Genomic DNA, 25,229 nt, shown 5'->3' with positions numbered 1-25,229 from the left:
TTCTTTTGTTGCATTTATTTTTGTGACTTTAAAGGAAAGGCTCTATCCTTTTCTAGTAACTTGATTGTGGAAAATCAGAGGTGGTTCTTTACACAGCTGGTATTAGTTGCCTTTGAGGTATAATAAATCTAATGTATCATGCAGGTAAGTCCATGTCTTTTCATATTCCTTTTCCTGGGCAAGCAGCTTGCTACACACATCAATGTAGATGCTCTAGAATAGGAGATACTTACTTGCTGCTTTGCCATGTAGGGAGGCTAAATTCAATAGTACTTAAAAAGTGCTCTCAAGTCCTCCAGTGGAAGGGTCTCTTTCCTTTGCTTCCAGTAGTTCCCGCAATGAGCTAATCGCTATATAAATGTATTGTCTTCCAAATTAGCAGGAGCTGAACAATCCACTTTGTTCAATGAGTGAAAATGTCAGGCATGTGAAAGAAAAATTAGCCATCCATTTCTGTAAAACATTAACTTCTTTATCCAGAATCACTTTTTGCATTAATTGTTAGGATCAGTAGTTAATCTACTAAACTTTTCCAGACTAAGAGGCATGCTACAGTGCTGCCTTTGTGCAGCAGCAGGCTAGCACTCTTGGCTCCTTCATTGCTCCTCAGGCTTTGCCCAACAGCAGCAAAACTAAATTACTAGGTTTTTTTCCACTGCATTTGTATAGAAGTTTGAATAGTGACTAAATGGTCGGTTCTCACGGCAGCTAGCAGGAAAAGCACGGAAAAAGGTTCAGGAAAAAAGTCTTGTCTTCACAAGGCTCTTGAGATGAGCTCTGCTCCTTCACAGGACCCAGAGGAACCTAATTTCCCAGTTGATGGGGGTGCTCATCAGAGGCTGGTAGAGAAAATCAGCGTTTAGAGAGTCAGAGCAGTGCACTGAGGCAAAAGCCTCTCTTCCCCTGTATTGCCGGCTAAAGAAAAGGTGAAAATGCTTTTTCCACTCTCTTAATGAGTGTTAAAGTAATTGATAGGACTTCACAAGTTCAGTTAACATGTCTTAGAACTGAGCTTTGGAGACTTATTTTAGTGTTGTGGTTTAAATCCATTGTATTAAAAGTAGGTTTATTTTGAAGTCCTTTTCCTTCCACTGTTGCCTTTGTTTCCCCATCTGAGTACAGAAACTAATGAGATTTTTCTTTCACTTAAAATTCTCTTAAGTCCAGACTGTGGTACAAACACTGAATGTCTGGGGGTTTACATAGAAGAAGTGTTTATATAACACACAGCTTTTAAATAGCTTAACAAATCCGGTACCCGATGGGACTGTGACCATGCATGAAAAGTTTCAACCTGTACTGGGAGAAAAAGATGGATTGAGCCAACTGTAAATGGAAGCTGTTTCCCATCTTAACTCTATTGTATTATCATCAATCACTAAAACCTTCATCCTATATGATCTCATTTCTTTTTCATACCCAGTTTGCTCAGTGATACTGTAATTTCAGCATTTGTAGCCTTACCCTTCTTTTTTATTGTTGTTGTTGCCTGTTAGGGTATTGCAACAGTGACAGCAGGGAGTGAATAAAGCAGGTATAACCAGGTTACTTCTTAATGCTCATATAAATTCTTCTCTCAGGGAAGTGATGAAAACCATATAATTTAAGTTATTTATAATGTGACTTGACAAAAATCTGGAAAAGAGATGGCAATATGGTACAATAAGAGTTTTTCATATCTAATTTCTATTGCTGTATTAGAACTGTCCCTTGTTTCTATCATTTTGCAATTCAGAGGCCAGTTTAGGAACAAATGTGATCTTTATTTTTTGCAGAGGGGTGTATGTGTGTGTATATATATGTCTGTATATTATTTTTATATCTATATATGGGTACATAATGTAAATGTAGAAGTTAGTCATTACTGTGATGCTCTGGCACATGTTGTTTTGCACAAGCATTTACTAGCAGTCCTCAAATAATTGTTTTGGGGTTTTTTTGTAACTTGCAGTTGAACACAAGCCCTTTAGAAGCTTGGCAGAGCACACAAATTCATTAGCACGGAGGTCAGGTGTGCAAAAACATTGACATTTTGAAATGAGTCCCTGACCCGGCTTCTGAAATGGTTAGAAACAAGATATTTTGGGTAGATGTTTACTTCCCCACTTCTGCTTTAAGCTAGACAGTCATCAATTATTTTTTTAAGTCAGGGATGAATTTCGGTTGTCACTTTTTCCAATTTTCTCTTTCATGATCGTGATTAAAAAGCCTTCTACTCTTGTGTTATTTTCTGTTATTTGAGCTCAATAACTTTCTACTTTCTGATACATGAAAATAATTAAGATGATGATTGGCTAAATAATGCATCTGAAAACAGAGCAGAACTGGATAAATAACAGGTGAAAATTACCCTGTTAGTGCAGTACTTTTCCATCTGGGTAGAGTCCTGAGCTGAAGTTATCTTTTTAGCCCTTTTTTTCAGGGGAGAGAAATAATGTCGTGTGGAATGAAACTGAAATAGTGACATGGAAAAATGCAGTTGCTCTTTGTACCTTTTCAGTAGCAGAAACAAGAAGAAAACTGAGGAGTAAGAGAAACAAACGTCTCGTGGTGTTGGAGCAATTGTTAGCACTGATGGTGTGCATGAGGAGACTCCTATGGGCTGTGAGACCAAAATCTGGTGCAGTGATGCTAAGACATTGTAGCAAACGGCAAAAAGCCACCAGTATTGTCATGTTCATACTTCTCTGTCAGACAGAGTGGCTGCTACGTATGTCTCCCAGAGTAGCAGCTTAGTAAATGCACTGAATTGTGTATTGAATCTCTCATCCCTGCCTCTCTAGGGAAATGAGTTAAGGATGTGTAGAGGAACAATGCAAGCAATCTTTTTCTCAGGAAAAAGTAGCTTAATTGAAGCCAGTATTGGAAAACAGATTAAAAAAAGGTTTAGGCTGTTACCATATGCAGAGATTTTTGGGGTAGTAGTCTGTATATCAGTAGCAATGTAGTCTGAAAACAGTGTTTATTAACCAAAGTATGTTAGACTTGAAAAATTAAGCAATATGAAGATGAGATATGCTCTACCATGGATGATGTCAAGCTTGCTAAATGCCAGAAATGCAGATGGAAAGGCAAATCCATGGGAACAGACAGCACACCAGGCAGGGCGAAGTGGAAAAGGGAGCAACCAGGAGAACACCAATAGAAGAGACAAAAATTGGATGTTTCTTTGAAAAAACTGAAGCCAGAAAAGTAATGCAGAATTAAAATTGTGGAGTAAGATACTACTTTCTCCCTTTGGATCTGCAAAGTAAAATTGACATGTTTCTCCCTGTATAGAGGTCACTTGTAGAGCTTTATTGAAATGGTGGAGCTTGATATACATAATGTAAATCTGAAGTGTAAGTACATGATAATTTCCCGTTACATAAATTGGGGGTTTTGTTTGGTGTTTGGGGTTTTTATACAAAAAATTTCTTCTACTAGATGAAGGACCTACATGCCCATAAATGATGGAGATGAACTATTGTACTTTTTTCTGATTTTAGTATGTTTTATTTGTCCTTAGAATTAGTATAAAGTAGGTGTATTTGAATTAAAACAACATTAGCATAGTGGTATAAGTGAACAGGAGTGTTAGTATAGCACCTATAGCTATAAAGGTTCTTTTTTGTGGTGACACAGTTTTTCTAGCATATAATAACAAAACCACAATTTAAGCATTACATTCATTTTGGAGCAAGAAGAAATGCTAAAATAAAATATCTATAAGTTGCAGTAGTTACCTCACTTGCTACTGAAATGCAGCTTGTTTCTGGAGATGAAGCATTGCTCTGCAAATACCCTGGAACAGTTTAAAATAAGTTTGAGAATAACTTATTGTAGTGAGGTAAGCAGAATGAAAATACTGAAGTGCACAAGGTTACCTTGGTTTGTGCAAAGTACACTGAGTTGGAAAATAACCATCAGGGATGTGTGATGTGTCCTCCAGAAAACTGTACTGGAACATTATTTAGATAATCCTTTTTATTTATTTAAAACCATTTTATTTGGGGGCGGGGGGGCAGGAGGGGAGCAGTTTAACAAGCATTAAGAAGGGCTGACCATGCCTTGGTGAGGTCCATCTGAAGCATATCATGAACAAATAGTAATGGAATCTGTCCTTTCTATGTGAGCTTGGGGGGTGGGGAGGGTGGGGGGAAGAATTGCAATTGCTTATGTTTCAGAGTGGCTATTACTGCTGTCCCAGCTCATAAAGTGTTTCCTTCAGGTGATACGTAATAGCTTTTTTCTGGTTGGTTTGTTTGTTTGTTTGGTTGGTTGTTTTTTTTTTGTTTGTTTGTTTTTTTGTTTTTTTTTTTTGTTTGTTTTTGTTTTATTTTGTTTTTATTGTTTAAAAATGTGATTTCTAATCCACTGAGGATCAGTAGCATCTACTCCTTTTTATTGCAGTCTGGCTTGTTAATTTGATGAAGAGTCTGTCAGCATTTCTTTTGTGTATTTTGTTTCTTTGTGTGCTTTTAAAAAACTCCTGCTACACTGTATATTATTCAGCCATTTGTGGCTTGAAATGTTGCCTAAATGATAGCTTATGTTTCCCCATTTTCAAGCCGTAGCTTTTTATGTCTGACAACTCAAGTCTTGCAGCAATAACATCGAGTTCCTACTATGCTTAGAAAAACACCACCCATTTCAAAATATCATCTGCCACCATTTTATTGCACAATGAATAGATCTGCTTTGGAGAGTTGCAATGTTTTGTTTGACTTGTTAACTGTTTTTTTGGATATGAAGTTTTTATATAAATTCCAAAATGCTTTTGCCTTTCATGTCTGATCACTTTTTGGAAAAGCCCAAGTGGAAGGTTTCTGGCTATCTTCCATGTGTAGGAGAGCCTTCAAAAAGGCCTCTCTGTATGTCCTCGTTGTACTAATACTAAGCCAGAGTTTGCAGAGACTTCACTGCTTGGAAGTACTATCTCTGTTCTGTCAGCAGCCTTATCTGTTAAATCCCGATGAGTGTGAAAAATGAGAAAAATCTGGGTTTGCTTGGCTGTTTCAACACTATGTTGAGAATGGCCAGATTGCAGAAGAAGACGATTCTCTTGGAAGCCTCAACAGCCCTGCCTCCTCATCTGTAGGCACATAGAGCTCATCTGAGTGTGTAAATAAAAATAAATAATGCAGTGAAAAAATATGCAGAGTATTTTGCTGAAGTGTTGCAGTTTTGGATCTGCCATAACTAATTTAAATCTTTTGTTGGGATTTATGCAGGCAAGGGTCAGGTTTAAGTTGTTTGTAATTTAAAGCTTTGCTGCTAGTACACCTTTTCTACTTTTATGTCCAATCATGATACCTTTTTCCTGCAAAGAAAAGTCCCTTTTATTCCCTCTTGCTTTTCTGCTTTGAAGAGAACATTTCCTTCTCCATTTATCTGAGGTAATGAGACCAGAATAGCTCTGGATTCTTTAAATCAGTCTAATTGGGCTTCTTTTAGGGTGTAGAATATTCTTTCTTTGCACAAGACTTTCATTTCTTTTTGCAGTCGCTCCATCTCGAGCACTCAATATCTTACATACTTTTTTAATTAAAAAAAAAAAAAAAAATAATAAAAGGCAAGCAATTGTTTTCCAAATAGCTGTGGTCTCTGTTCTCTTTTCCAGGCTGATTCACGGAGGGCAGCTGTTAAATGGCTTGGCGGGGCCAACTGTGATGAACGCAGCACCATTTCTTTCCACGACGTGGTTTTCTCCAGATGAACGTGCCACAGCAACAGCCATTGCATCGCTGCTCAATTACCTGGGTGCTGCTGGCGCATTTCTGGTGGGACCTCTTGTAGTGCCATCTCCTAATGGAACATCTCACCATCTGCTGGTATCGCAGAGCAACACCGAGCACATCAAGGACCGCATTGAGGCTGTGCTGTATGCAGGTGTGGTTTAAAAATAAAATTAAAATTAAAACAAAGAAAAAAATTGAAAAATGTATGTACTTTTATGTGTGTTTGGTACCTGTGAGCCACTACCCTCTAGTGGCTGGTCTGCACAGAAGACAGTTACTGACTGATGGAAGATAATGAATTGGTAAAATGTACCATCAGAAGGGCTGATTTTTTTTGGCTTTTGTGTAGGAAAAATTTAAAGATAAACTTTTTTACAGACTGATTCCAAATGAATTATTTCAGTTGTTTGTATCAGTTGATCTTAGGAGCAATGTCTTACGAGAGTTTATGCTTTCCATGAGCTTCCAAACTGGGTTTTGGTTCTTGAATTTTCATTTAAAAAATTCATTAATGACAGGTTGGTTGTTTTTTTTTCCCCCTCTTGTTTCTGTAAGGATAGAATTCCAGTAGTCTTTCAGCATTAAATTCGTTCCTGCATTAAATCAGCCTGAATTTATGACTTACATATGCCTTCAAATGTGATTAGATTTATTAGTATTGAGGAATCTAACACTGAAATTAAAACTCAGTAGATTTTGTTTCTAACAAACTGCGTAATTCTTATGTGGTGAGTAATTTCAATGAAGTGAAAACAGTTTAGTGGAAAAAAACCTGACTGATATAAAATTCACCTGATACAACTTAGATTTTATGTCCTTGCTCTTTTTCATGCAGTGGCTCCTATGGCTCTTTGTGTCACTGACAAAAATTACCAGCAAGCTTTAAGGAAAAAGTGTTACTTAAGTGGCTTAAGAGTCTATGATGTGATTCTTAGTGGATATATAATTGGTTTAGCATTAAGAGCAGCTGAGCTTTACCATGTCACAGCAGTTGCACATTTGTTTGGGTTTTTCCCCCATTATAATTGCAGCATCTGAAATTCAGCCAGGAGTCAACCCTAAGTGTTCCAGAAGTCTGAAAGTATGTATACTGTGTAGTTTATACGTTGCTTTATGGGACTGAGTTAGCTGTTTGTGATCACATATTCTTGGACATTATTCTTATGGAAATGTTGTCAAGTTAGTACTCCTGTTGGGTGAGGGCCGCTTTACTGTTTGTTTTAAAGAAAGTGTAGCAGAAGTTGGATTGCTATTTCAGCAAGTATTTTTGAGTAACCTGCTTTTTACTGGACTCAAGACTATTAGAACATATCTTGTGGCAGATGAAAATGGCTGGTGTCAAAGAAGGAAGAATGAAGGCAAGTCAGCTTTTGTCCTGAGGAGCAGTAGGAAAGGGAAGAAAAAAAATCCAGCAATTAGAGAAGTGCTTTAGTTCTCCCTCTCCAGATTGTCCATGGAGAGAGAAGAATTCATCTACCCTAAAGGAGTACATTTTTATGCCTCAAACCACTGTTTTGAGTCTGATAGTACTAGAAATGTTGCTTTCAGCAGCCTGTTCTCTTTCTCTTCTGTTCTCTTCTGAGAGGTTTTCCTAAGCATTTTCTTCAGAAACTGGGACAGATCTTGCTTGCCACTGAGTTTCAGAGGTGTGTCTTGCCTGGCCCCTGCTCAGCGCAGCTCTTTCTGCCTTTCTGAGCTGGCAAGGCTTTGAGAACATCTCGTAGACCTGTTTGGGATCATTGGTCCCAGCATAAGATGATCCTACAGCAGCTCTTCTGCTTCCTAGGAAATATGTTTTGGGGGGCATCTGTAGCTCTTACTTAGTATTTGAAATTATTTAAACAGAAGTGGTTTCTTTGCAGCCGCACCTGTGGTTGTGTTGTACAGGATGCATCTTTTCAGGCACTACAACCCCTTTAGATGTTCAGGCAACGAAGAAGAGCTGGTTCATGAATGTTACTGGCCTACGGTGAGTTGCAGTGATGGTGGCAAAACATCCAACTAGTTTTAAAATTGGTAGGAACTGTCAAAGAGGAGGTTGCTTTGAATCCCTTGTGGGATTTATCTTGTCTCACCTCAGCCCTGTTTCCCCGAGAGCAGAAGGAGCAAGGTTCCCGCGGTCTGCTTCCCCATGCTCCGTTATGCCAGGTAGACTCTGGAGGTGGGAGGAAGGCTGTCTCATGGTAGTGGCTGCTTCATGGCAGTTGTACACCTCTGTTGATCTGGGGACCCAAAAAACCTGGTAGGTGTGGTAGGGGTAGTATCTGTCCCGTTAAGCAGCTGAGCAGAAAGCAAAGCTCAAATTGACTTCACAGTTTACTGGTAAAGGTGTTACAGAATGTAGCAGAACAAGGAGCTGGACCTAAAGGTCCCACTTCCCCACTTCTTCAGCAAGGGTGGTCAGGCTTGGTATGACTTCTCCTTTCAGATACTGTGGGAAAGCTGGTTTCACAAGATAAGCACTCTGCATTTTTAATGGACTTGTGTTTGTGATAGAGCTTGTTGCTTTTGTGTGAGATAGAGTTAGATAAGCAGCCTCCAAAAGTTAGGTGACAACTTTTAAAAGGTAATGATGTGAATTGTTAACTCAAGATCACTAGCGTGCAAATTTTTCAAGGACTCAACATCAAACATGATTACAAAGCAATTCCTTGTAAACCCGTTCTGAAATTGCTCTGTTAACGCCTGTCTCTTCTGTGTTTTAATAAATTGCTGTTCCTTTATCTCAAACACAGACTAAGAGCTCAGCTGAATTACCACAGCCTCTTTCAGTGTCATCTGTGTTGCTGCACATTCTGGTTCACAGCTGAAGTAGTACAGATGTGGTAAATCAGGATTGAATTGTATTACCTGAATCGCATAAGGAAGCTAGAATTATTCTGGACTGCAGCCAGAGCTTTTAGTCATGTGCTTTCCTAAATATTAATGTAAAATCATTATTTGTTTAAAAAAAATTGTGTGTGTAAAGTGCTCTCATTCTCCCTTTACGTTTCAGGACAAGACTGGGAGGAGAATTTCTGGGTTTGGGTAGGCTTTTGTGCAATAGGTAGCCTATCTGAAGGAAAAAGACTTTGTGTCAGGGAGGTGTGTGTCTCTGTAAACCTGTTTTTTTCTGTTTGGGGCTTACACAGGCAGCAGGGTACCTTCTTCCTAGGCTAAGATGCAGACTTATGTGCACTTTGACAGTCACAGGTCACTGTGATGTGGTACCCTGCTTTTGTGAAGCATTCCAGATTCACACCTCAACAAGAGATACACACGGCTCTGTTTCTGCACATTAATTTACGCTGACTTGCCCAGTTCAGAGTGCTTTGCTGCATCTGTTGTGCTGCTGAGAAGCCAACAGCTCCTGTGGAAGATCTCCACTTTTGTGACTGCAGCTCCCTTGGTCTCAGTATTGACCTGTTTCTTGCCTTTTCTCCTTTGCTGCTTTTGCTCTCTGCTTACAACCTAGAGCTTGTCTGGGGAATATCTTTTTCTTTATCTAGTCTAGTAGAGTAAATGATGATGGAGATAAAGGCATGGGGTTCCTAATGGGGAAGGAATACAGCATGTAAGAGTCAGACATGTTTGACAGTACCTGGGCTTTTGATAGAGATGCAAGTGTGATACACAAAGCTAAGATAGCACTAAAGACTTCGGTGCTTCAATAGAAGGTGCCGCTTTAGTTTCCAAAGTGAATTCTGCTCTTTTGTGCACGAGGGCAGTGCTTGTGAAGCAAATTTATTGGCCTGGAAAGTATAACACTAGGAAACATTAAAGAGTTGCAAGAAGGTACTACAAGGACTGCATGCTGAATTTAATAATTATTTAAAAAAAAAAAAAAAAGTGTTACTATACTGCTTCTACTTCAGCGATTTGACTGGCAGGAATCTTGAGGCAACCCATAGAAGAGACCCCAGATGGCCACCTTATAAAATATTACTCTGACTTAAAAAAATAAATAAATAAAAAAATCAGCATGTTTTACATTCTTTAGAAAAAGACCTAGCCTCTCCCCTTGCAGTGTTGCAGTATAAGGAAATTAAATAGTAAGCACCCCAGACAAAGTTTATGGGTTGGTGTGGTCACATTCTTATTGGCTATATCTGTCTGCAGTTTGAAATCTTCCTTTAGTATGTGATTAAAGGTGCGTATGCATGTAGGTATGTATACCTATAAACCTCTATGTAGACCTCGATGCTGGAGAAGGTGAAAAACAGCTTTTGGTAAGCCTTGCTTCCCTGTCTAGTATCATCCTGTAGTGACAAAGCATCACATCCCTTTCTTAGATCTGGGATGATCAGTTATGGCCAGTTCTTTATTCACTGCTCATGGTCTCAAAAACAATGTACACAAAGATAGAAATTAATCTGTTTTCTAGAGAACAGGAGATATAGTGAGAAGGTCTAATTAAAGTGTCCTTGACCCTCAAAACAGGCAATTAGACCACAGCGAAAAGACACCACAAAATTCAAAATGAATTCTTTAATATTTGGTAGTGAAGAATGGCATTGTCACATTCCTGGTATGCCTTCAAAAGAAATTTAGTGTAGACGTTTTTCTGTATACCGAATAGAAGCATTCATTTCCCTTCCCCATCTCCAGCTGATCTATTTAGACTCTGAATGTTATTTACTTTTCAGCTTCCTGAATTTATTTTCTTCTGGTTTAGCAGAAGAGCTGGAAAAGTGCCATGTTCATATTGATTTATTAAAAAAGAGAAGAAAAAAGAAAATGAACGCAATTGAGTATCCAGCTCTGCTGGAATTTATTTGTGGTGTCGGTGAACACTTCTTTGTTACAAGATCACAGGTTCTTTTAAGATAACACACTTCAGCTATACATTTTTCTCTCCAGCAGCAAAGAATCATGTTTTCAAAGGGGATAGGAAAAATACTGGGATTGAGGACTGTGGAGAACATGATATATGTTGTAAAAGGCCTGTAAAACAAATTAATTAGGCTGACTGTGGGTAGAGGTATTTTTCCTCAGAATGTCTGATCACAGGGCTTGCTGAGTATTTTCTGTGAAGTACTCATCACTTTGCAAGTTCAGGTCCAAACTTCTGCTATGCAATTTTTCAAATATCTAGAATACCTGCTGCTGAACAAGAGGAGCATCTGCTAACAGCTGTATTCTTTAATTTTTCTCCCTGTTACTTGTGCTCTTTCTATTTCTGAGCCATGGCTGCTCCTAACTTTTATCTTTTTATTCTGTTGCCATGTAATACTGTTTGTGTCTGAGATGCTGCCTTGCTTGACCTTTTGTTTGCCTTCATTATCCCATGTGCTGAGTAAATATCATTCCATGCCCTGGGGCTTCCCCAGTCCCATCTGTTTAAAGTCTCTAGCATGCTGTTACCTGCACTGCGTTACTTCCATCGTTACTTCCATTGCAAGGAAACGTGGCCAAATCTTCATAACACAGCTCTTTCTAAAGAGAAAAAGCAAAAGCTTTCCTTTTGCTTCACTGAGTTCCCCATGTGTGAGCCTGGTTCGCTGCAGCTCCTGTCACTGGCATGCACTGCTGGTATTTCTCCATCTCATTGATTCTCCATCTTAATTTGAAATCTTGCTTGGGGAGGAAAAAAAGAAATTCTCCTTCAAGTTGCAGAGTTCTGTTGTCAGCAGTAAACACTTGTTGTGGGATTTATTTATTGGAGGTTGGCTGATAATAATGCTGTACCAAAATAAGTCTTTTGATGCTAACTTCTGTTCTTGGTTTTGTTTTTCTTTGCCCTCTTGTTTAGAATTTGGAATGGTTTCCCTGATTTTTTCTGCAGCGTTGGCCTACTTCCCCTCACGCCCTCCATTCCCGCCCAGCGTGGCTGCGGCAAGTCAACGGCTCAGCTACAGGAGAAGTTTTTGCAGACTCTTAAGGTAGGTCCCCATTGGGTTTCCACTTCAAAGCAGATCAGTATCTAAATAAGTAAAAACAAGTACACTTTAATCTTCTCATTGAGTTTGGTTTGTAGTGCTTTTAAACAAAATAAAATTAAATAATAATGCTGAGACATAAAAGGATACTAACTGCTAAAAAGCAGACATTAAATTTTAAGTCACTGGGTATATCTCAAGCCTTCATGTCAGAGTCCTTCAGCACCACCACTGATTTAATCATCCTGTTAGCACAGCTTTTCTTAAGTGATGCTTCTGTTACATCAAATTATACAAGATTGTTAACAGTGTGCGTACTGCTAGGTGTGAGATAACAACACTGGGCCTAACTAACTAATAGCCTGCTTTCTTCTATTCTTACCTGTATTGGGATGAATTTGGGGTTTGCTTGTCATTCAAAGGACTATTCGGCTGCTTTTGTTCAGCTGTGGGAGCAATGAATGAACTACCTGAAACCATTATACGAGCTATCTGAAACCATTATATGATCTATTAAATCTTATTAATTATATGTTAAAATGTCATACGGGAATAGGAGAAGTGTCTCCAGATGTGTTTCTGGACAGGATCAAAGGTGAGATAGTTTCCTTTAAATTTTTAAGTTAAAAAAAAAAAAAGTTATAGAGAAAGTGACATGTCCAGCTTTGCAACTTCTCATACTTGGGCTCTTTTGGTAAGACACAGCCCTGCCCCCCCTACAGTGTTTGTAGAGTATCTTGTGTAATGGGAATCTGATCTCAGAAGAACAGCTAAAGCAACTGTAATATTAATGTTGAGCAATTGCAGAGGCCTGTGCCCTGTATGTGATACTGCACAGATGAACTTCTGGGACAAAGAACAACTGCTCCCATGGTGCAGAGTGTGGCTGACTTCACTGGGGGGTGTCACACCCATGCTGTAGTTGTTTCTTGGGTGATGTAGTGTCGGTCCTTCTCTGCAGATCTGCTTTCCAGCTGGTCAATCCCTAGCCCGTACTGGTGCATGGGGTTATTCCTCCCCAGGTGCAGGACCCTACACTTGCCTTTGCTGAACTTTACTAGATTCCTCTCTGTCCAACTCTCCAGCCTGTCCAGGTGTCTCTGAATGGCAGTGCAGCCTCCTGGTGTATCAGACACTCCTTCCAGCTTTGTGTCATCAACAAACATGCTGAGGGGACACTGTCCCTTCATCCAGGTCACTGATGAATAAGTTGAACATGACTGGACCCAGTGCTGACCCCTGGGGAGCACCACTAGCTACAGGCCTCCAGCTAGGCTCTGTGCCACTCATCACAACGCTCTGAGCTCTGCCACTCAGCCTGTTCTCAATCCACTTCGCTGTCCATTCAGCTAACCCACGCTTCCTGAGCTTACCTAGGAGGGTGCTGTGGAAGACGGTGTCAAAAGCCTTGGTTGGTGAAGTCAAAGTAGACAACATCCACTGCTCTCCCCTCATCTACCCGGCCAGACATTCCATTATAGAAGGCTATTAAGTTGGTCAGACATGTTTTCCCCTTGGTGAATCCATGTTGACTGTCCCTTGTGACCACCTTTTCCTCTACATGCTTAGAGATGACATCCAGAATGAGTGAGTGGTTCCATCACCATTCCAGGGATGGAGGTGAGGCTGACTGGTCTGTAGTTTCCTGGCTTCTCCTTGCCCTTTTTGAAAGCTGGAGCAACACTGGCTTTCCTCCAGGCCTCGGGCACCTCTCTTGTTCTCCTTGACCTTTCAGACATAACAGAGAGTGGCTTGGCAATAACATGTGCCAGCTCACTCAGCACTCAGGGGTGCATCCTATCGGGGCCCAAGGATTTGTGGGTGTCAGATTTGCCTAAATGATCTCTAACCTAATTCTCCTTGACCAAGGGAAAATCTTCCTTTCTCCAGACATTTTCTCTCACCTCCAGGGTCTAGGATTCCTGTGGGGTGGCCTTAGCAGCAAAGACTGAAGCAAAGAAGGCATTCCTTGTTGTCCTTTGTCACCAAGGCACCCACATCATTCAGCAGTGGGCCCACATTTTCCCTAGTCATCCTTTTACTACTGATGTACCCGATGAAGCCCTTCTGTTGTCCTTGACCTCCCTCACTGGATTTAATTCCAAACAGACCTTAGCCTTCCTTGTCATATCCCTGCATGTTCTGACCACATCCCTATATTCCTCCCAAGTGGCCTCTCCCTTTTTCCACAACCTGTAAACTTCCTTCTTCTGTTTGAGGTTTGCCAGAAGCAACTTGCTGATCCATGCAGGTGTCCTGCCCCCTTTGCTTGATCTCCTACTCATGGGGGTGCATCCATCTTGAGCTTGGAGGAAGTGATGCTGGAATATTAGCCAGCTCTCTTGGACCCCCCCACCTTCTAGAGCCCTAACTCGTGGGATTCCTCCAAGTAGGTCCTTGAAGAGGCCGAAGTTAACTCTCCTGAAGTCCAGGGTTGCAATCCTACTTACTGCTCTGCTTCCTCCACAGAGGATCCTGAGCTCCACCATCGCGTGGTCAGTGAAGCTGAGGCTGCCCCCAACATTCACATCCCCAACTAGTCCTTCTTTGTTAGTACAAGGTCCAGCAGCACACATCACCTCACTGGCTTCTCCACTACATCTGCCAAAAAGTTATCCTCAGCGCTGTGCAGGAACGCCCTGGACTCTGTGTCTAGCTGTGTTTCTTTTGAGCAGATATCAGGGTTGTTGAAGTCCCCCATGAGGACCAGGGCCTGTGACCATGAGGCTACCTCCAGCTGTCTGTAGAAGGCCTCGTTGACTTCCTCCTCCTCATCAGGTGGCCTGTAGCAAACACCCATAACAGTGTCATCCATGTTGGTCTGCCCCTTAACCTTTACCTATAAGCTCTCGACTCGTTCTGCATCTATCCTTAGGCAGAGCTCAGTATGTTTCAGTCGCTCCCTCACACCACCTCACCTTGCTGGCCTGTCTTCCCTAAAAAGTGCATAGCCATCCATGGCAGCATTCTAGTCATGCAAGCTATCCCACCGTGTCTCTGTACCTGCAACGAGATCATGGCCTTGTGACTGCATACAGATCTCTAATTCTTCCTGTTTAGTCCCGATGCTGCATGCGTCAGTGTACAGCAATTTCAGAGAGGTAATCAAGCGTGCAGGTTTCCCAGGAGGAGTGCAACAGGATTCGCCATAGCCATACACATCCTTGAGGTGGTTGGCCTGCTGGCTGTCATCTCGGGAGGCAGCTGAGGAACATTGATTGCTGGTCTGGTTGGCCTGGCTTATTCCCCACTTGGATGTGATGGCATGAGCACTGCCACTTTGGACCCCGACCCCTGAGTCCTTCAGTTTAAAGCCTGCCTCACCAAGCTGGCCAGCCTGTTGCCAAACATACCCTTGCATCTTCTAGAGAGGTGGATCCCATTGCTCCCTAACAGACTGTAGTCAGAGAATGTCCTGTTGTCATAGAAGCTAAAACCCTCACAACAGCACTAGCCATAAAGCCAGAAACTGATTTACATTATATGTCTTACTTCCCTTGTTGTTGTTGAGGTTTTTTTTTTTCTTTTGTTTTTGGAGGCTTTTTTTTTTCCAGTTTTGCGGGAGTAAACACTTGACTAGATGCTTAATCCTGTGTGTTCATCCTGAAGCAGAGTGGCAATTGGGGGGAAGTGTGAGTACAGCTGGCTGGTTAGTCTGCCAAGTGACCTACTCAGAATATTAAAAAATAGCAATTCCCATAAGGACTCTTAGCACACACAGTAATGCTGTTATGCACCCAAGCTGGTGTGCGGTGAGACCCTGCCTGAGGGCTGTGTTGTAAAAATGTTGCTGTTGAACAGAAATCCAAAAAGCAACTGCCTCCACAGGTGAAATATAAAATTTCTGTTGACAGTACCCCATTTGGGAGCTTTGTAACCATTAGATTCCTTGTTCAAAGTGTTGTAAACAGTGGACCTGAGATACTGGTAAGGTCAGGAACTAAACAGCAAAGCTGGCTTACTATTCACCGTGGATGAAACTTAAGAAAACAAACTGGATGCTTAAATAATGAGCATGGTTTATAGTGTCTCCAATAACCAAGAGGTTTTTAACAATGCAGTCAGGTAGGTCATTATACCTCCCTTCCCCCTGGTCTTTATGCATTCTTCCATGCTGCCCCTTATCAAAGGCACTTCTTCATTCCTCTGTACATGAAACAATCAACAGTTTATCATTAAACCCACTTATCTTGGGGAGCCTTTCAGCAGCAATCCATCAAGCAAGGGGGGTTTATAAAAGAAAAAAGGTATCTGCCGTGCTTCAAGGAAATCCATCATCTGGTTCACTGGGCTTCTAAGCTCTGTTGCCTGCCTAATCTAGGCTTCATAATTCCTGTGCACAGAGAGCCTTTCTTTTGACTTATTGGTGTAGACTGAAGGTAATCAGCTGATGAGTACCAGGAAATCATGATTTCCACTTACTGCAGACTTACCCTCTGATGTAAGAACTGTCTGCAAGGCATTTAGGATGTGTGTGATCCGGTGGGCTGACCCAACTATGCACCAAAAAACATCCATGGGAATTGATACGTTCATAATTTTCCTCTTCTCTCCCTCCAGGCTGCAGTTTGATTACTTGGAATTAAAGCTGCGTAACATAACTTTACCATTGAATTCATTGACCTTTTCCCTTGGATGCCAAAGGGATCTATCACATCCCTTGCAACTTCCACACTCCTTCATGCCTTCAGGTCCTTGAGCAGGCATTTTCATGAGCTGCTTCTTGTGGAGTTGTATTATACATATCTTCCTAGGGTCAACCATTTCCTATAGACAGTTTCCTTGGAATTTGCTTAGGAACTTGGTCCTTCCTCTTGATTTGAAGGATTCCTGCTTCTGACAGATTATAATGATTAGCTGATCTCCGATTATCTCCTGATACCAACACTCCCAGTCTGCAGTGGGAGACAACAGATTAGTCATGATTTGGGAGCTAAGCCCAAATCTTTTAACAGTCTATCACACACTGTGACAAGTGTAGTTTGAATTTCCTTTAGAAAAAGTATGGTGCCCTTTCTTAGTTTGGGTGAAGCAAATATGACTTCTCCCCCCCACCGCCTCCCATTTCAGAATAAGCCACAAATTTCCATGGAAAAATTCTAGTACAAGTAAATAGTTAATAAATCTCAAAATCTGCATTAAGAAACCATATAGTGATTTTTGCTTTGAAGTAATCAGATGCTTTTAGCTGGTTACATGCCTTTTACATTTTGCAGAGACTAAGTAAGCAATTTGAAATTTCATAACAGGGTTTTTGTGCATCATTATTTCTTTAATGAAACTTTCATATGACATCATCATCTAGTGATGGGAGCTGCTCAGATTGTGCCTGATGTTAATAGGAACTGTCAAAGTTATTCTGAAAATGGTGACTGACTTTGATGGGGCTCCCCTCTGAACCAGCCTGTCTTACAGATTCTAGTGGCGTTAAGTATGTTTCTGAAAAAACAGAAGAAAAAAACAATTTGTATTCCAGCAGAATTGTTTAACAGAGAGGCTAATGCTGATATCCTGTCATAAGGGCTGATACATGGAAAACAGTGTGGATTCACCAACTGATGATGTGACAGACAGCACATTTTTCTATTTTCGGTGGAGCTATTGCAAAATTGCGAAAACAAATACAAGTGTATGGAGCCATGAGAAGCGGAGCTGCTACTTAAGATGTATGTTTCAAATAGCTTTGGTACTTAATGTAGATAGTGCTGTCTGTTGCTGGAGAAGGTGACAGAATGAGATGTGGTGATCGGTGCTGCTTTGTCACTGTTGTGCACCCTTTCTCCTAGTCACCTTCCTTTGGAGGCTAGGCAGGGTGGCAGCCTCTGTCACTGGAGGATGTCATGATGTAGAGCTGGTTCCTCTAGCACTGGTACTAGGAATTGGACATGGCACAGAGCAGCTATCCCACGTGCCAGTCTGTCTTATTGCTTGAGTTACAGGAGACAAATACGCCACAGGAGATCTCAATCAAGTAAGCTACAAAGTACTCACCCCTCAAAAGTAGTTCTTTACTGAAGATGAGGTTCAGATAGCCAAAGATTTTTAATACTGAGCAAGTGTTACTTTGGAAGAGCGCATTCAGGCATCTTTTCTCTTTGCAGTCTACAACATGGCTATATAACATCCATGCAAAATAGGAACTTTCCCTTCTAATTTATTCTACAGATGTTGAATTAGCCTTTGCATGGATAGTATTAAATAGCATTGGGAAACCTGCCTTAAGAAATGGCAAGTTGATACAAGATAGACTAGGCTAAGAGTACGGCATTCTTAAGAGACGGAAAAAAAAAGTTGTCAGGAAGACAGCAAACACTTTAGCGTTCAGAAGAACATAAGCAGTGTGTAGAAGAGCTGAAAGTTTGGGAGTTGTTTTTCTTTGCATTAAAAAAAATAAATGTGACACGAATGATACTGAAAGAGGAGGATATATTCATGTGATAGAAATGCGTTATTCAAGAAGAGGATGTGTGAATAAGAACAGTGCAAAAAAATGCTGGCTGGTGTGCTGTGCATGGATCTTCTAGGGGACTAAAACAGCATAAGCTGCAAACCTCTGAATATTCAGTTTTGGAAAGTATTTGAAGCTCTCTGTCTCCCTCTTGGCTTTCATAACTGTGTGCTATCAAATTGCCGCTGCATGCCAAGGAACTGGTACTGATCAGGATCAATTTTATGTAAATTGTGGCTCCCCCCATTCTCAAACAATTTGTGGTTACACAGATATCCCATGGGATAACCTTGGAATCACTGTAAAATCTCTTCACTTTAAAATATCACTGTTGCAGAGTTTAAAGTATATTTTCTGGTTTTATCCCCAAATTGAAACATTTTGGAGGAAAATTGGATGTCTTAGCAAAGATTTCACATTTGCTTTCGGTTATGGTGTGTGTGGGAAATTCGTGGTGGTATTCGTCTGCCAGCTCCTGTTTAGCTGTGTACGATGAAGATGATGACACAGCTTTGACTGCTTCATCTTCACTGAATACTAAAGGTTGAATAATTTTAATTGGGAGGGAAAAAAAAAAACCACATTGACTGTTTAAAGCAGAATGTTATACTTGTCTCTGTTTTTTGACAGTTCAAACTGTCAAAATTTTCCACTCTTGCAACTGTATCCATCTCATTCCCAGACCTTTCCCTGCCTTTCACCAAAATAAAGAGAAGTAAAACACTTAAAAAAAAAAAAAATACAGTTCAAAAAGTATTAATCTCTGATTTTATTCTTGAAATGCACTTTTTGTCCTTTACATTAGTGCTTATTGTTCCTAACATACACTCAAGCTAAGTAGGTTGCCCATGCAAATGGATGGAAGAATTGTTTGCAGAAATAAGAAACACATGAGCCCAGCATGTTACAAAAATATTTGAACTGCATGGATAGACTGGCTTTTTTTTTTATTATTATTGTAGTGCTAAGGCAGTAACGTCTTAGCCACTGGAATTTCAGTGACACAGACAGATACCTTTCTTGTTTTTCCTGGCTCACTCATTCTTCAGACCTTGGGTATTTTTCTTGATGGGCAGAATATAGATTCTAGGGTGTCATTTACTCTAGCAGCTAATCTTGGTGTAATTTCTAATATAAACTGCAACTAATTGCCTGTGTTTTGTCTTTGCAGCAATTTCCGATTCTTGATGATTGCTTTAGCCTATGCTATACCACTGGGTGTTTTCTCTGGCTGGTCTGGTGTTCTGGATTTGATATTAACACCAGTTCATGTAAGCCAAGTAAGTATCTACTGACTGATAATCTGCAGCGATTTTGTAAGTGCTATAGTTTTATTTTGCACTAGCATACAATTTTGCCAGGTTTTTATGTTTAAGCTGGTATTAATACATATGGACCACTTTTCTCCTGAAATTTTAAACGAAATAAACTGTAGCTTTGGCATCCCAAACCATCATGGTTCTCCCTGCTGACTCTCCACCAGTGGTGGGTATTTTCAGAACTGTACACACCTTTTGATAAGAAGGAAGAGGCAGGTAGACAAAAAGGGAATATTGTTGGCTTCTGCACCTTTAGTAAAAGAAAATAATGTTTACCAAGTGGAAAAGGTGAAGTGGGGAGGAGAGGATTTCTAGGCTTTTGGTAGTTTTATAAAAGTCCAGAGGACATTACTCAGATTCTATAGAGAGATCACATTTAGAGCATAGGCCACGTAGTCATATTTTCTTTTAGTGAATTTATTTCTTTTTTGAATGTCCTAGAAAACGTCTTGCCCTTCAGATTGTTGTTGGGGGCTGTTGCTAGCAATTTGCAGCTCCTGCACACCATTTGTTTTGAAAGTAACATCTTATCATCTTATTTTCTCAGCTTTAACACATTTCTCTGTTTTTGTTTTGTTTTGTTTTTCCTGTCAGGTAGATGCAGGCTGGATTGGATTTTGGTCTATAGTTGGAGGTTGTGTTGTTGGCATAGCAATGGCAAGGTAGGAATAATTACAGATCCTTCATTTCTTCAACTGTGATTGTCATTTAGCTTATTCTCTTAATAACATCTTTTTTATTTTAGCTCTCATCTTCTAGAAATCTGAAATGGAAAATGCATTCTGGTGTTGTGATGTGTTTCTTGTAGAGCAGTAATTTGTGTATTCCATGTTGGTTGCTGGGGGTTGAGAACTCCACATGCGTATACCTCAGTTTGGCAATTCATGCTGTTACTCCTGACAAGTGCTTCCTGTGTGCTTCTCTTAAGCACAGTTCTTGTGAATTCAGCTGCCTGATATGAGAGAGAACCTGTTGCAGCACATTTGGAAAGCACTGATGAAATTAGTGTCTGTCTCCTTCCATCAACACTTTTGGGCATATTGATTCCTGAAGGGATATTGGGAATGTAGCCCAGGCAGCCTACCCACAATAACATTACGTTCCCCTACAGAGAAATTAGTCTGGGCCCATTTTGGCCCAGATTGCTGGATTCCTGTAAGGCCTAACTATTGTTTGCTGTACTGCTGTGGGCTACAGTATGGGTGTACCTACCCTCTTTATATATCCAAACATAGCTCTGTCTGGCTGCCATGAATGCTGATGACATGGGGAGCAGAAAAGCAAGAAATGTATTGCCCTTCCAAAAGGCTGCTGCATTTTCTTCATTGAGATCCACTTTTCAAAAAGGGGCAGGGGGAGTGAGAAAAAGTCTTTCAGGGGGTACTTGAGCAGTGACTTTATAAAAACTGCTTAAAACAAATAACGTTCCCCTAATATATCTAAGCATTCTTCTGGCTTCTGTGTCCAGTCTTCAGACTCCAGCTCTGCAGTGAGTTTAGCGTGAGTGCAGGGGACTGTCATCGTTGCAGTCATTGTGGGATTGTGAAAACACAGAGACATCTTTTTAGGACAGAAATTGAAGCGCTCTTTTTTTTTTTTTTTTTTTTTTTTTTTTTTTTTTTTTTTTCCCACTTGCTGTGCATCATCAGAGTACACAATGCATAAAGAAATGTGAGGTTTGTCATCCTGACATTTTTCGGGCTGCCTAGCAACTGTGACAGAGGGAGAAGAAATAACTCCTGACCTAGGGAAAAGAAGTACTTCCGTCTGCTCCAGTTGCAGGCCAAAGGACTTAATCTACTGAAATGAAGTTCACACCCTGATTTCCTCTAAAAAGGAAGATTTTGATTAGCTAAACTCAGATACGAGGTTTTCTCGCTAAGAGAAGTACTTGTTTAAAATGAACTGCTGTAGAAGACACAGATGCTGTAGCAGGTTACAGGCTGAAAGAAGGTACCATGCCAGTTTCATCTTTTCCATCATGAGTTAATCTCTGGTATATTTGCAACAATTCAATAGTAGAGGGGCACCCTTAGCAGCTCACTTACCTTTGTTAGGAAAGAACCTGCTGACTCAATGCCAACATGCAAATCTCAACTTTTATGGTATATTAATTTATTTAATATATTGCCTGGGTTAGGTTTTGGGAAATGCTGACAGTTTCTTTAACTGCTTCAAAATTGATTTCAAACCTTGTTGAATACCAGTATTTTGTAGCTTTCAGAGCTTTGCTTTTGAGTAAATTAGAAAAATACCAATAGACTGTCTCCAAATATGTCTTTCTAACTTGGGCAATGCACAGTTCAAATGGGAGGGTTTGCATACAGAAAAGGAGGGAGGAGGTGATTTGTCACTCCTGATGGATGACTCTCCCTCCTAGGCCTATTCAGCATTTATCTGTGTAGGGTTGAATCAATGACGAGCCTGACTGTGATCTGCTGAAAGTTGTAATTAGGAAAATTAAGTAATGATTCTTGTCAAGGCTGACAAGTTGATATATTTCAGTGTCAGAATTGTGATTTGCCAAGCAAGCAGCTCTCTCCCTTAACCAACTCTCAAGAAGCTGTTGGGTTTTGGTTGTTTTCTTTTCTTTTTTTTTTTTCTGCTTATTTATCAAAGCAAAATTGATGCAGTTTAGGAATTTGCTCCTTCCATTTTTGTCAATGCAGATTCTGCCATTTAGAACTGTGACAACCTGAGCCTTGCCCTGGAGCATTTGCTCCTGCACGTCACAGTAGGTGTTAAATCATCTATATTTAAAATAATGCCCAGTTTGGAAATTTATCTAGCTCATTTTCAAAATGGTGCAAGTTTTCCTCAGCACAATACATAAATCCTCCTGCTCTCCACCCACTGCTGTCCTGGTAGCCGTGAACTTAGATATGTTTAACTAATTTGTGTGATGCGTTTTTATAATTGAAAAGCCTGGGCTATTTTGGGCAGCTGGCAGGTGCTGTACCCTTTGCTGGCAGCTTTCAAATGATAATGATTTGAAGAAAAGCAGTGTCAAAGAGCAACATGCATATCATTGCAAGGAAACATAAATCTATTTCCTTTTCTCAGATATTTTTTTTTCCCACATGTGCTAATGATCATAGATACTTCTGAGGTTTTGTCCTCCGTGGCTCAGTTTTTCTTTCTGCTTTTAACCTGCAGTGTAGTCAAAATGCTGAAACTTTATGACATTGTGATAATTTCCTTAGTAACAGTGTTGTCAGCAATGCAGGTTTGTGATTTTGACTGTAGGATGTAGCCTAGGGCTGGATTTGCTGGGTTGCAGGAAACTTAGCAGCAGTAGGCTCAGAGGTCTGCATCAGGGTAAGTATACACCTTCTCTCCTGATGTGCCTACTTTTTTGGCAGCTGCAGGCATCCCCTTTCATGTTAGATGATGAAGGATTTAAACAGAACAGAGGGTTTGGAAAGCAGATACTGGGGTCTGAGGATAAAATTATTTCTCTCATTTTTTGATTGAAACAAGTGTTCTGAAGAGTTGACTAGATGTACAGTCATCTTTATTCTGCTGTAACCAGGCAAGAAGCAGAAGTTCCTTGTTTTACCAAGTTCAGGCTAGTTTGCTGTGTCACTTATTTCCTGTTATTTCTGTTGCTGGCTGAAGTTCAGTAGCTGCATAAACCTTTAAGTTTGTTTTTGACCCATCTGGAGTCCTGTGATACCTGAGAGCTCCTTGGAGCATACTGCTACTGCTGATACTCAAATCAGGATCTTTGTGTCAAAAAGAGCTGCAGCTGCTCAGTAAAGGTAGCTATTTACTCCAATTAATTATTTTGAATGGTTTAGCTGCGTATCATCCTCCCATCCCCACACATACCTGGTGGTAGGATGGAGACAGAGGACTGCCTAGATGTCCCTTTCAGACCTGTTGTCTATGAATGCCCTCCCTGAAGACTGGTATTTCTCACACTGTGTTTCATTAGATGGGATATACGTAACTGCTCTTGCCTGGGAGGAGAGGGAATAGTGAAATGGTCTGCCGGCAGGCAAAGCAGGGAGTCTCTGTGGAAGAAGCCAAAAGTTTGCACTTTGAGATACTTCTGAGAAGCTTTTAAAATTGCTGATTTTGACCCCAGTGATCCCAAACAATAATTAAAGAAAGTGGCAAACCACTGAGAAGAGGTGATCCTGATTGCTGGATTTGGATTGTCAGAAAAAACCAACAGTAGCAGCTAACCTCTGACTATTGGAGATTAATGCATAAGCCACTTGAACACTGCAGACATAAACTTTTAAGATTATATGCAGCATTGATCTTCCACTACTGCTTATTGAATTACTTGCTGCTAAATTCAATGTGGGATTAAAGCACAGGGAGAATCAAAATAAGAGGAAAGAAGTGGGGTGTTGGTTTTTTTTTTTTTTTTTTGTGTGATTGCGTTACTTGCACATCTCTTACGGTATATGTGGAGCTGAGGTTCCTACTTCTCAAAATGGTGGTAGCTTTATCTGGTTTATCAAGTAAGCTGTATCTGCTTGTAAAGTGATCTTTGTCAGGGCAGAGATAGCAGTTAACTGACAGATGGACAGATTTCATCATGGACCAACCTAGATGGATTGTGCTGCCTTTAACGTAATCAAGGTAGGAGGCTATAAGGGCACAAGAAATTCTTTAGACATACATAGCTACCCTGCCTGGCCCCAAAATCACATCTTCTAAGCAGGAGATTATAGAAAATTACTAGTGGATAAATGACATTGCCTTTTCTAATATATCTTTTTTAGTAGCTGTGTTGAAATACCTTTTGAAAAGAGCAGTTGCACTGATAATTACACCATGTGAGCACTGCTCAAGTGCATTCTGTGTCCTTGAAAGAAAAAGGAAAAAAGCAATTGTACCATCAGGTGGCATAAAGATAGTATTTCCCTCTGTCTAACAGCAGTCTGCCCAAGGACTTGTGGAGCTGTCCTCCCCCAGACTGTCAGTGGGGCTTGTGTAGGAGAGGAGTGGCACCAAGCTCTTGGTTTCTGGAACATTGCAACCCAGAACAGCCACTGGCAGAGTGGCTGCCTGTGTAAAGAGTTCCTGCTTTGCCTAAGCCGCCAAGAGCTTCATCACCAATGCATCCAAGGGTTCAGAAACTGTTCCTTGTCATCTTTGATCTAGGGATTCTGGTATTTGGAGTTCTGTCATTTCCCACAGAAATGAATCTTGACACTTTATGTCTTGAATGAAATGCAGCAGCCTCCTCATATGCTAATTGAGCAGTGTGTCTGCCAAGGGAGACTGGCAAACACTGACAAAACAGCGATGTAAGTAGTGGTGTGATGTTGTGTCCAACAAATGCAGAAGGAAAAAAAACCCTTCCTGTATACCGAGTGTTTTCAATGGATGCCTTGAGAATTGTTCTGGTTTGGCTGTTGTTTTGTGACAGCTAAAAAATCTGTGGCTGTTCAGCTTGACAGCTAGAAATATCACCATTCTATAAGAATGTCTTTTTTCTATTTCTGAAAATGAGAAATTATTTTTAAATTGTTTTTGTAGTCTCCAAAATGTTTAATGAGACTATACTGAATTAATTGTCAAGCATCACATTTAAATAGTAGGAAAATCAGCATTTGTATTGCTCTGATCTGTGCTTTTATTTCAGATTTGCAGATTTTATCAGGGGCATGCTGAAGTTTATACTGCTGCTGCTTTTATCTGGAGCAACATTAGCATCAACCTGGTTCACTCTCACCTGTTTAAATAGTGTCACTCATCTGCCTTTAACCACAGGTACTGCATTGATTTTAATTCCTATCATTTAAAATTGGTATTGCAGGCAAATATTTGCAATCTTAAATCAACTATGTTATAACCTGGTGTGGTATCTTTAGTAATACAGTAGTTTTACCAAGAAAAAAAAAAAAGGTTTAGAAAACTTACT

The 25,229-nt window shown here is 40.4% G+C and overlaps 1 protein-coding gene across 1 annotated transcript in view; it reads left to right on the top strand.

Annotated features, from left to right (window-relative positions):
* SLC49A4 (solute carrier family 49 member 4) overlaps nucleotides 1–25,229 on the top strand; it is a 68,615-nt gene that overhangs the window by 27,530 nt on the left and 15,856 nt on the right. The window contains exons 3-7 of the mRNA XM_040602873.1: nucleotides 5,603–5,871; nucleotides 11,452–11,581; nucleotides 19,198–19,306; nucleotides 19,940–20,007; nucleotides 24,951–25,078. Of these exons, the coding sequence (XP_040458807.1) occupies nucleotides 5,603–5,871; nucleotides 11,452–11,581; nucleotides 19,198–19,306; nucleotides 19,940–20,007; nucleotides 24,951–25,078 (704 nt within the window). The remainder of the gene's footprint in view (nucleotides 1–5,602; nucleotides 5,872–11,451; nucleotides 11,582–19,197; nucleotides 19,307–19,939; nucleotides 20,008–24,950; nucleotides 25,079–25,229) is intronic.

Source organism: Falco naumanni, chromosome 8 (genome assembly GCF_017639655.2).
Source record: "Falco naumanni isolate bFalNau1 chromosome 8, bFalNau1.pat, whole genome shotgun sequence".
Classification (NCBI taxonomy): domain Eukaryota; kingdom Metazoa; phylum Chordata; class Aves; order Falconiformes; family Falconidae; genus Falco; species Falco naumanni.
This window is presented reverse-complemented; position numbering and strand designations above follow the sequence as displayed.